The 12,537-nt window shown below is 38.9% G+C and overlaps 1 protein-coding gene across 2 annotated transcripts in view; it reads left to right on the forward strand.

The window, feature by feature from the left end:
* Nucleotides 1-12,537, forward strand: part of NPAS3 (neuronal PAS domain protein 3) — an 864,939-nt gene that overhangs the window by 412,697 nt on the left and 439,705 nt on the right. For both annotated transcript variants that reach the window (XM_036844032.1, XM_036844033.1), the window contains exon 3: nt 12,211-12,293. In XM_036844032.1, the coding sequence (XP_036699927.1) occupies nt 12,211-12,293 (83 nt within the window). The remainder of the gene's footprint in view (nt 1-12,210; nt 12,294-12,537) is intronic.

Here is a 12,537-nt window from a genome sequence, read left to right on the forward strand (position 1 = left end):
TCATCCTCAATGGTGAAAAACTGAAAGCATCTTCTCTAAGATGAGGAACAAGACAAGGATGTCCACTCTCGCCACTCTTATTCCACATAGTTTTGGAAGTCCTAGCCACTTCCTAGTCCTAGAGAAGAGAAAGAAATAAAGGAATACAAATTGGAAAAGAAGAAGTAAAACTGTCACTGTTTGCAGATGACATGATATTATACATAGATAATCCTAAAGATGCCACCAGAAAACTACTAGAGCTAATCGATAAAGTTGGTAAAGTTGCAGGATACAAAATTAATGCACAGAAAACTCTTGCATTCCTATACACTAACAATGAAAGATCAGAAAGAGAAATTAAGGAAACAATCCAATTCACCATTGCAACAAAAAGAGTAAAATACCTAGGAATAAACCTACCTAGGGAGGTGAAAGACCTGTACTCAGAAAACTGTAAGACACTGATGAAAGAAATCAAGATGACACAGACAGATGTAGAGCTATACTGTGTTCTTGGATTGGAAGAATCAATATTGTGAAAATGACTATACTACCCAAAGCAATCTACAGATTCAATGCAATCCCTATCAAATTACCAATGGCATTTTTTACAGAACTAGAACAAAAAATCTTAAAATTTGTATGGAGACACAAAAGACCCCAAATAGCCAACGCGATCTTGAGGGAAAAAAAAGGACCTGGAGGAATCAGACTCTCTGACTTCAGATGATACTACAAACTACAGTAATCAAGACAATATGGTACTGACACAAAAACAGAAATATAGATCAATGGAACAGGATAGAAAGCTCAGAGATAAACCCACGCACCTATGGTCAACTAATCTATGACAAAGGAGACAAAGATATACAATGGAGAAAAGACAATCTCTTCAATAAGTGATGCTGGGAAAACTGGACAGATACATGTAAAAGAATGAAATTAGAACAGTTCCTAACACCATACACAAAAATAAACTCAAAATGGATTAAAGACCTCAGCATAAGACCAGACACTATAAAACTCTTAGAGGAAAACATAGGAAGAACACTCTTTGACATAAATCACAGCAAGATCTTTTTTGACCCACCTCCTAGAGTAATGGAAATAAAAACAAAAATAAACAAATGGGACCTAATGAAACTTAAAAGCTTTTTCACAGCAAAGGAAACTATAAACTAGACAAAAAGACAACCCTCAGAAATTGGAGAAAATATTTGCAACAAATCAACAGACAAAGGATTAATCTCCAAAATATATAAACAGCTCATGCAGCTCAATATTAAAAAAAGAAACAACCCAATCAAAAAATGGGCAGAAGACCTAAATAGACTTTTCTCCAAAGAAGACATATAGATGGGCAAAAGGCACATGAAAAGCTGCTCAGCGTCACTAATTATTAGAGAAATGCAAATCAAAACTACAAATGAGGTATCACCTCACACCGGTCAGAATGGCCATCATCAGAAAATCTGCAAACAACAAATGCTGGAGAGGGTGTGGAGAAAAGGGAACCCTCTTGCACTGTTGGTGGGAATGTAAATTGATACAGCCACTATGGAGAACAGTATGGAGGTTCCTTAAAAAACTAAAAATAGAACTACCATAGGACCCAGCAATCCCACTACTGGGCATATACCCTGAGAAAACCATAATTCAAAAAGACACATGCACCCCAATGTTCATTGCAGCACTATTTACAATAGCCAGGTCATGGAAGCAACCTAAATGCCCATCGACAGATGAATGGATAGAGAAGATGTGGTACATATATACAATGAAATATTACTCAGCCATAAAAAGGAACGAAAGTGGGTAATTTGTAGAGACGTGGTTGGACCTAGAGACTGTCATACGGAGTGAAGTAAGTCAGAAAGAGAAAAACAAATATCATATGTTAGCGCATATATGTGGAATCTAGAAAAATTGTACAGATGAACCAATTTGCAGGGCAGAAATAGAGACACAGGTGTAGAGAACAAATGTATGGACACCAAGGGGGGAAAGCGGTGGGGGAGTGGTGGTGGTGTGATCAATTGGGAGACTGGGATTGACATGTATACACTAGTATGTATAAAATGGATAACTAATACGAACCAGTTGTATAAAAAAATAATAAAATAAAATTCAAAATAACAAGATACATGCATCCCTATGTTCATAGCAGCACTATTCACAATAGCCAAAACATGGAAACAATCTAAATGTCCATCGACAGATGAATGGATAAATAATATGTGGTACGTATATATAACGGAATAGTACTCAACCATAAAAGAAGAAATGAAATAATGCCCTTTGCAGCAACATGGATGCAACCAGAGATTATCATACTAAGTGAAGTAAGTCGGAAAGAGAAAGACAAATACCATATGATATCACTTATATGTGGAATCTAAAATATGCCACAAATGAACCTCTCTACAAAACAGAAACAGACTCACAGACATAGAGAACAGACTTGTGGTTGCCATGGGGGAGTGGGGGAGGGAGAGGGACGGATGGGAGTTTGGGGTTGGTAGATGCGAACTATCACATTTAGAAAGGGTAAAGAACAAGGTCCTAATGTATAGCACAGGATATAATGTATATCAATATCCTGTGATAAACCATAATGGAAAAGAATATTAAAAATGTATGTATGTGTATAACTGAGTCACTTTGCTGTACAGCAGAGATTGGCATAACATTGTAAATCAACTATACTTCAATTAAAAAAACAAAGCTATTCTTAAAAAAAAAAAAACACACAGGGAGATCAGCTCGGTGCTTTGTGACCACCTAGAGGGGTGAGATGGGGAGGGTGGGAGGGAGGGAGATGCAAGAGGGAAGAGATATGGGAACATATGTATATGTATAACTGATTCACTTTGTTATAAAGCAGAAACTAACACACCATTGTAAAGCAATTATACTTCAATAAAGATGTTTAAAAAAAAAAACAAAAAAAAAAACAAAAAAAAACTCCAAGGTGATAGGACAGTCCATCTGGTGACGGGGTTGCCTCACACAGTGCCAAGCTGTCTTCTGTGGTGTAGGTGTGCACTTCAGGAACTTTGACTCAGGCAGTGCAGGAGGTCGAACAGTAAAGTTAGAGTTTGCAGACAGAGCTGAGCGGACCTTGAGTCTCCTGGGTGTAATCACGTGACTGTTAAGCTGTAGTGTTGAGCCCCAAGAAGTTGATGGGGTAGTGGGGTACCCAGCCCTGCAAGTGCCTGTAGGAGTATGACAATCCCTGGGGGTTGCAGCTTAAGGAAAAGCAAGCTGGAGGTGGCCAGATGGTGAGCCTGGAACCTTGCACACGCAGCTATGTTAATGTGAAATGGTTCTCGCCTCTGTGTCCAACCAGTGGGTCCCAGGGTCTTGGCTGTCATAGTTCACTGTCTACGTAACCTCAGCCTTCACACCACAGTTCCAGCAGTACCCCTATTCTGAAGCCTTTCCCGCCTCCACTCTCCCTGCCCCCATCCTGAGTTGAGAGTTGAGAGTCACCACATTTATTGTGTTTTATTCGTTTGCTTATGTATCAGTCTTCCCACTAGATTCCAGTCACCTGGAGAGTCAGGATGGTGCCTTTTCATTTTTATATTCACTGACATAGTGCCAAGCAAAAAGTAGAGGCTCAGCATATTTTGCATGGATGCTTTTAGCTTTCTTCCGCTGACATATAAAGAAAGCATTCAGAAATGGAGATGGGAACCGGGCTTGCATCACTAGCTCCTAGGTCACTGAGGTTAATATCTTCGATATTATAAATGTTTACTAAATTTTGGATAAATAAATATAATACCGTGGCCTGAGATAGTTGAGCTCTGGAAGTGGATCAGTGTGACTTTTCAGTAGCAGGTGCGATTATTATCACAGCATCTCGTCCTTTGGGCCAACAGCCCACTACTTCATGGAACTATTTATGTTGACTGCTCTTTTGTCAGAAAGTCACTAAAGACACTGCCAAGCATTGATGTGGTCCAAGAGTGAGCTAGCAAGCGAGAGAATGTGAATATGGCTGAATATATGAATGGGTGAACAGGAGAAAGAGGAGGGGAAAGGGACAGAGACACTGCCTTCTTTCTACCTCGGAGGCACAAGCTACTTCCTGCAGAGCCAGTGTTTCTTAGCTCCCTGTCGTATCACTGGCCTGGGAAAGCCTGGAGGATGGATGGAGCATTAGACTGGAAGTAATAAAGTTGCGCCTGACTTACCTCACTATTTGTAGCAGATGTTACAAATGTCATAACATGAAGCTTTGGGATCAGACTTGGGGAAAAAAAAATCAAGATAACAGCTGTGGACTTTTTCCTTTTATCAGTGAGTGCTGACTGACACCATACAGATTCAGTGATAATCTCCACTCCCTTCCTACTGGGCAGAATCATGCCACTAACAGTCTGTGTGCCACTGAGGTCAGAAGGGGTGACAGTCTTACAACGGCACTCAACTGAAAGGCTTTTAAGGCAGTTTGCAAAATGAAAGTATAACAATCCTTTTTCTCAGCCCCTGCTGAGGGGGCATACCAAATCTAAGCCCCATTAAACATTTAAACTTCTCAAAAACATTTCTAGCATATTATTGGAGGAGGTCATTTCTACCAATTAAAGGACAAGTAGCCAACTTTGCCCGGTTAGTGCTGCATTCAAATCCCAAATTAGATGCGTCCTGTCTAGTTTTCCCTTTGATAGCTATGGTCAGAATGTGCTTGATGTCTTTCTGTGAATAGTGCCCTTAATTCATGCGATCTCGTGGTATTCCTTCCTGACATACACAGAGTAGGTGATTTGTAGAAGGTTGTCATAGGAAGAAAAGGAACAAGAACAACAGGAACAACAAGAAAAGAAGCAGCTCAGAGCTAGAGATTGCAGATGGTACTCAAGGGGCAGAGCTCCTTCCCACATCAGGCACGTGTTCAGGCTCTGAGCCCGGGCTGGTGTCTGCACTGCCCACTCCCTGTGGCCCACGGGACCCTTCTATCACACAGGACTGCCTCTCTCAGTAGACTCTGTGCTGGTCATCTTTGTGCTCCCAGTGCCCAGCAGGGTGCCTGCTATGTAGTGAGGTTCAGTACGTGTTTGCTGCTGTAGCCCTGAAGCCAGAATAAATTCGTTGATATCTTCTTGCTGAGTTCACGTTAGATAAAAATCAAGACCCTCTGCCACTCAAAGTTTCTCCTAGTCTCCATTCTTCATTCTCAAGTCACTTTATAACTGCCTCACTCTTAAAACTTCCCCAGATTGAGAGGGAGTGCAATTCATGATATCCATCTCTCTGCTGGAATCCAAAGACAGGAGTTAGTCAGGATCTATTTTTTTTATCTTTTATTTATTTTGTAAATACAAAGAGGAAATTTTCATTTCCTTCACTATGTAAAGGGAATTAAATAGTTAACTTTAAACTTTGCATCCAAAACAACCCCTGTAGCATCAATTTGTTGAAGCCAAGAAATACCTTCAGAAAAGGCTTGGAGTTGTGTTTGGACTTCAAGTCCTTTAAAAGTGACTGTTTTTTTATATCCATTGTTATGGAAATGATTAAGAAAGTTAAACTGGAATGATTACTACCTACCATTCTCAGAAAGTCCTGTTTGGATTTACAACAGTTACTTTGAAGCAGCAAGAAATAAAGCATGCCTTCATCTATTAGTCCAATCCTGCCCTTACGCCTCCATGCATCTCTTGAGGATTCCCCTCATGTGCCCCGCTCCCCAGCCTTCAGCCTGGACTGTGGGTCATGCCTGTATGTTCCTGAGGTTTCTGTCCTCAGAGATGTTGACTGTCAGGGCTTCATCATTCCCTCAGGTGCTGTCACTCCAAACAGCAGCTTAACCCGTTGCCTTAAGAATTTCATTGTCAAGGGGAAGTTTGGGTTCCCTCAAGAAGAATGTGAATCAACTTCTATATAGCCCGTGTAAGGTAAATATAATAGCTCCTATAGTAACTTGCAGATTGTCAGAGAATTCCTCTTTCCCCAGCTACAGATGAAGAAATATCTGCTTTGGTAAGTCTCATTTCCTTCAGTGGAAAAGCAAGGCAGGTGGGCAAAATGACTTTTTCTTTTTTTTTTTAATGAATTTATTTATTTATTTTTGGCTGCATTGGGTCTTCATTGCTGTGCGTGGGCTTTTCCTCTAGTTGCGGCGAGTGCGGGCTACTCGTGTTGTGGTGCACGGGCTTCTCATCGTGGTGGTTTCTCATGTTGTGGAGCACGGGCTCTAGGCTTGTGGGCTTCAGTAGTTGTGGCTTGCGGGCTCAGTAGCTGTGGCTCGCGGGCTCTAGAGCGCAGGCTCAGTAGTTGTGGCACATGGGCTTAGTTGCTCCACGGCATGTGGGGTATTCCCGGACCAGGGCTCGAACCCGTGTCCCCTGCATTGGCAGGCGGATTCTTAACCACTGCGCCACCAGGCAAGTCCCAAAATGACTCTAAAATGGAAACTCAGTACTAAAAAGAAGTCCCTGTAATTTGTACAAAAACCTTTTCAAGACTTATTAAAGTAATACTTGGGTGCTATTTCACTTTTAGACAATTTTGCCATTTTGATGGAGAAAAGTTTTGTAAAGAAAAGTTTTCAAAAATATGTGAATACTACTTAGTTCTTCAGAAGATAAGAAGCTCATGATAAACACATCCTTGTTTAAACAGATCTGTTTGAATGTTGTGTTTCCCCTAGTTTGTACTAGTTGAAGCCATACAGATAGGCTTTTTTGAGAAAAGCAGACATGGTTCCTTCTTCTTAAATTCAGCAATTCATTTTTAAATATTAATACTCTCACAGTCGTATCACCCTTAATGCTTTTCCCTAATATATTCAATCCATACTTAAAATGTGGGAGAAATTTAAATGTGTTGCATCAAAGAATTTTTTGATTCAGCATAAGACTTCTTAGAGTTTCAATTATTTTAATAGATTAAATACCTCTTTTGTCTAAATGGCTAATATAATGTGTTAATGGGTTTGAGATATGAATTATTAAGATGTATTTTTTGATTTTTAAAAATATTCTAGATATGAATTTAAAAATAAACAAACTGTACTATTTTTGAATATGGGAGGTTTTCCTTCTTATATTTAATGTTAATCTAACATTCAAATGCTGGATTAATAATACTTGTCCCTATTTCTCTTCTCTGGTCCTCAGTTATCCTGTATTTTAAGTGGCAGAAAACTAATCTTGGTTGAAAGTACACTGTAAAAGCATTGTTATTCTTTGTTTTCAGATATTTGCATTATGCATTGTGTGGAAACTCCACATATCCTGCTTTTGACAATAGAGTTTCTGTTTTAGTGCCGCTGTATGGGTTAAGCTGGTACCTAACACTGGTTATTTGAGTGCATCATCTCTATCCCAACCTGAAATTCCCCCAATGTTTAGGGCATGCACAAACAATGAGGAATTTAGTGTTGAAAGGGTACAAATTGTGAATTTGGGCAGTAGGCAGAGCTGTGAGAATGAGTGTCAGAATGAAGAATTGGTCCCATAGTCAATGAAGGCATATAAATGTTTATTTTATATAAAGGGAAACACACACGCACACACAACTGCATACCTCATAAACTTCTAAGGCTCCTGGGAAAACCCTCCCTGGCTTCATTTGCCCTACAGTGAGGGAGGCTAATTGACATTCTTCAAGGGAAATCCCTTTTCTTCTCTTTGGTAGCCATGGAAAGACTCATTAAGCATTCTGTACTCCATTCTTTCCCAGACCCTGACTTTGCTTAGCCCAAGTGCTAAAGCCCAGGGAGTGATGTCGGGATTTCATTAAGCATGCCCTTCAGTCCTCTCTTCCCCCAAGCTCAGTGTGGGAACAGAGCCTTGCCCCTTAGATGACAGATTCAGAGGGTACCCATAAAGCTTGCCTTTTTACTCGGTGGATGATTTTACTGTTGAAATAGCACCTGCAGAATGTTAAGGCTCCATTCACCCATCCTGCCATTCTGCTCCCCACGGAGGGAGAGCTGGATGAGAAAGTAGCTCTAAAACGGTCTTCCCTATCTGCTAACGACAACTTTTTCCAAATAAAACAATCTCTTGGAAATCCTGCCTCACGATGTCATACTCTACCTTTGAATATCTTTTTCAAGTGATCCCTGAAATAATGAGCCCCTTTCTCTCTCCCTGCCTGTGCTTTACCTTCCCACTGTGAGCTGTGCTGGTGAGGAGCTGGGGCAGTGCCAGCTTCTCTGGAAATGGGGGTGGGGAGGGTTAGGAGGAAAAGGGCAATGCAGGACACAAGGCAAGAAGGGCTCGTGACTTTTCCCTCTTTCATTATGTGTGTCCACTGAGCTGTCCTGTTTCTGTTTTGTAATGGGTTCTTATGTGGCAAGCTGACCTTTTGGCTGAATAGGTCAAACTCCCACTGAGCGATAATCCTTAGTCTTCCTGGTGTTTGTGCATCCCCGAAGGTGACAGGCACTGGTTAGGAATATGACCGGGGTGTGTGGTATATTTCCCCAAAGAGGAATTGTCTTTTACTGCACTTAATTAATTCTCCAAGACTACCTCACAAGGTTATGTGGAAGAGTCTAGATTAGAGTATTTTTGCTGACATTGTTGAGGGACAAAACTAATTTTTCAGATACATATTTCAGATTGGGGTTTTCTTCCGTCTTCCATTTTTTAATGAGGGAAAGGCCAAAGGCACCATCCTAATGATTCATCACATCATTTTAGAATTCTGAGACAATCAGAATTTCTTTAGTTGATTTTTAAAAATCTTTCTCCCTGTATATCTCTTCCATTTAAAGTCTCTTAAAACTCCAGGTGTTTTATTTCTAACCCTTGAAAAACATGAGATGATCATGTTGTGGTCTTGGTAATTATATGCTGGGCCTAGGTTTGTTTTGAATTGCTTAAAATTTTCTTATGGAACGTTTATTAGGTCTTATAACACTAGTTACTCTACAGTAGCTAGCAGTTTTCAGCATCAAATAGGTACTCAGTAAATGCTAAATCGAATTTGAATTACTATATTACTATAGCTTGATTACTTTTTCTTTTAACAGTTTATATCACCTGTTCAGTTTATACAACTCTCACATCTCACTGTCAGTGACTTAAGAGATATAATCCTCACAGATATGGGATTACGTGTTCCATTTATTTAGCAATGTGCTGTGCATTTTTTAGTTAATTTAATGTTCTTTAAATTTCAAACGCAGTGTCTTTTAATTGAACAGACAAATGAATGAAGTGTCTGTAGGTCAGATAAAGCATTGACCTATTCAGCAATAAGAAGTATGCAGTGTGTGGGGGCTACCAAATGGTTTTAGAAACTGTCAACTTCCAAAATAAAACAATCTGAGAGAGCTTCATAAGCAATGTATTACTTTTCTGAGAATGATGAGCCTCACTGAGGAAATGCCTCTTTAGTTTTTCTTTAAGCATAAATGATACTCCATAAACACAATGAGATTAACATAGAGGAACAAAATAACTGTTTGCATCGTTCCTGAGTTATCAGATTATTGTCTCAATACTCAAAATACCAAATGTGGTAGGATGAAAAGTACAAGATAAAAAGTACATTATTTAACATCTATTCAGTTACCAATAATGCTACAGTCAGAGCTGGGCTTCTACTGGGGGCATAATGGACTCCTGTTTAACATATTTATGTTGGTTGTAAAATTAGGAACTGTCATTACAGCCCCATATCACCTGCATAAGTGCAAAACATATAAATCAAGAGAAGTTCCAGTGCCATAAAAATGCCATTGAAGAGAAAAGCATGAAACCACTTACGAGATGCTTGTATGTTATGCTAGCATGTACTAGGACGCACACTCAATTTTCTAGAGAGTCTGAAGAACAAAGAAAAATAACTATGCAGGAAAGACTCATGGATAGAAGAGCTGATGAAGGCATGTGGGATCCCCAGGCTGACTAAGGAGCTTTTAAAATAAAATTCCTAGTTATTTATGCATTTGCAACATTTACTTAGAGAACAGCTGAGCCCTAAGTTGAGGAAAGGCAGGAAAAGAAAGGCCATCAATGGGCAGGCTTAAATAACCCCTGCAGGACCCCACTGTAGTCACCTGTCTCCATGCTTCTAGAGGGCAGTTGTTACTGGAGCATGCTTCTTGGGCCTTCTAGTAAATAAACATGCTCCTTTCCTTTCCTGTGATGTTTTAGGGTCCTCTGTAGGTTGGTGGCTGTTGCTCTCTTGCCCCACTCTTAATCCAGTTCTTTGGAGAATAGTCTATGTTCTCTAAGATCAACCCGTTTCTTCTGTGAGGTACAATGGTTTATTTTGAACCTCATAATTGGAAGTCCTGAAATGCCCCCAAATTATGAACTATTATTAAGGAGCTTTCTGGATCCTCATTACTGCCTCAAAAACAGACTGGACACTTTTGAAGTTTTTCAACACCCCCCTTCTGCCTCCCCAAAGCTCCCCTCCCCACAACAATCTTAACAAAAAAAAAAGAACTGCAGATTTTATTCATGTGGGATCATTCACACCAAGCTACCATAATGTGCAATTAACACTCTAGAAACTGAAAACAGTATTCAGCAAGACAGCTGCATTATCAAAAATGCCAAAGGAGTTTTGAAGGGAGTAATGTGCATGTTAGAATAGGAAATTAATCAGAAATGCACACACACCCAGTAGTACTGTCTTAAGTACATCTTAGATTAAAAATTTTTAAATCATATGTCTATGCTTACAGTAATGATTAGTCTTAGGATAGAAAACTGATTTTTCTATTTTAAGAATATTAGTTGTGTGTTTTGCTTCCAAAGCAAATGAAGAATTTGGAATTGAGATCTTTAAGATCCCTTCCAACTGGAATATTCTTTGATAATAATCACTCTTCAATTATATTTTATAAATTTTCCCATTGAAAATAATGCCCCTTTTATTTCTTCTTGCTAGTGATAATGATACTTACCACTCATGCTATTTTCAAAGTGCCTTTCAGACCTGGCAGACATTAGCTTGCAATTGCAGGGGTAAACTGCCTATTTTGCACAGCACAATAATCATAAGTACATTTATATTATAATCCCTACTAAGCTATGGATCCAACTGACTGACTTAGTAACTGAAACGAAGCAGAATTATCCCAGCAGCATTTTGCTGGAATTTTCTTGTCAACTAGCTGAGAGTGTTTTGAGAAGTAAGAAAGTAGGGGATTTGATTTTATTTTCAATTTATGGCATCTAGGTTTGAGAGAATAGAGGTTCGTCATACAATTTTTAAGAAAAGCAGGAAGACATAAGGAGTGTACTTGTTGGCAATATGGAAAAGTTCTGAATATTTTTGTTCATAAATTACTGGAAAGCAAATTGATTTTTATGTTTGAGAACTTTTTAAAACAGGGAAAATAGCCAGAACAGATTCAAAAGCAAATTGTGACCCCATTCCAAAAAAAAAAATTGTGAAGAGAAGGCCTTCAATTTTGGATCCCCAAATATCATGCGTTAAGCTCTTCTGTTAGGGATTGGGAGGCCCTTTGGGTGTATGTGCCTGCAGACAGCACATGTAGGGTATGCCAGGAAGAGAAAGACAAACTATAAGTTAGTAGGAGAACAGAAGTATACAGATAAGAAAACAGTCACTGACCTGCCAGACACATGCTGGGCAAGCATCCACCTGGGCTCCCTGTAGGTCCTGTAAGAATAGTTACATGTGAATGTTCAGTAAATACGAAATCCAGCCATCCTGAGACACTTAACACTAGTGCAAACAGTCATTAATGAGAATCTCTTAGCCGACATGTTGTGCTTATTAAATTATGATAAAGTTATTGCATTAGAACATTAAAAAAGTCCTGTTTGCTTTTTTCTAGCCTAGAGGATATTAAACATCCAGGTTTCTCTGGGAGGAAAAGGCAATATGTATATGCTTTAAAAACAACAATACCTAAATTTTAAGAAAAACAGTTTACCAATTTATTTTAAAAGAACGTGAACATTCATATTTTTTTGTTTTGTTTTTTTGCTCCAGTGTAGGAAAAATAGTTCAAAAAGGAAAAGAAAATTTTTTTAAGTCTGGATATGATTTTTCATGTTTGTAGAAGTTGATATTCTGAGATGGAAATTCACCGTAGGCTCTGATTTTGCTCAGGCAACTCAGAACCAAAGTTAACACTGGGTTGTGTTTCTCTCAGATCTCTTTGATATAGTAGCTGTCTAGTGACACAATTACAGAGAAATGAAGCTGAAGGTGTAAATCAGAGCCCCAACTTAATTTTTTCTTTCTTTCTTTCTTTTCTTTTCTTTTTCTTTTAAGTTATAGGTGCACAGCGAAGGAGAAGCCCCAGTGCACTGGCCATTGAAGTATTTGAAGCACATTTGGGAAGTCACATTTTGCAGGTACCTTTAAATGAAAAAGAAGCTTGCTTATATTTTACTAAGAAAAATCCATGTTTACTCTTTTTATAAAAATGTCTTTTATTACAGCTATGTATATGACTGTTGCTATTTTATCTTGGAATTCTGAAATTCTTATGAATTTATTTTTTTCTTTTTAGAAAGCCATCCCTTGAGAGCATATTAATGAGAAAGGGAGGGCAAGTATTATTTGTGCTATAATAATTGAGATGAATTGCACTATTCG

The sequence above is a fragment of the Balaenoptera musculus genome, chromosome 2 (genome assembly GCF_009873245.2).
Source record: "Balaenoptera musculus isolate JJ_BM4_2016_0621 chromosome 2, mBalMus1.pri.v3, whole genome shotgun sequence".
In the NCBI taxonomy this organism is placed as follows: domain Eukaryota; kingdom Metazoa; phylum Chordata; class Mammalia; order Artiodactyla; family Balaenopteridae; genus Balaenoptera; species Balaenoptera musculus.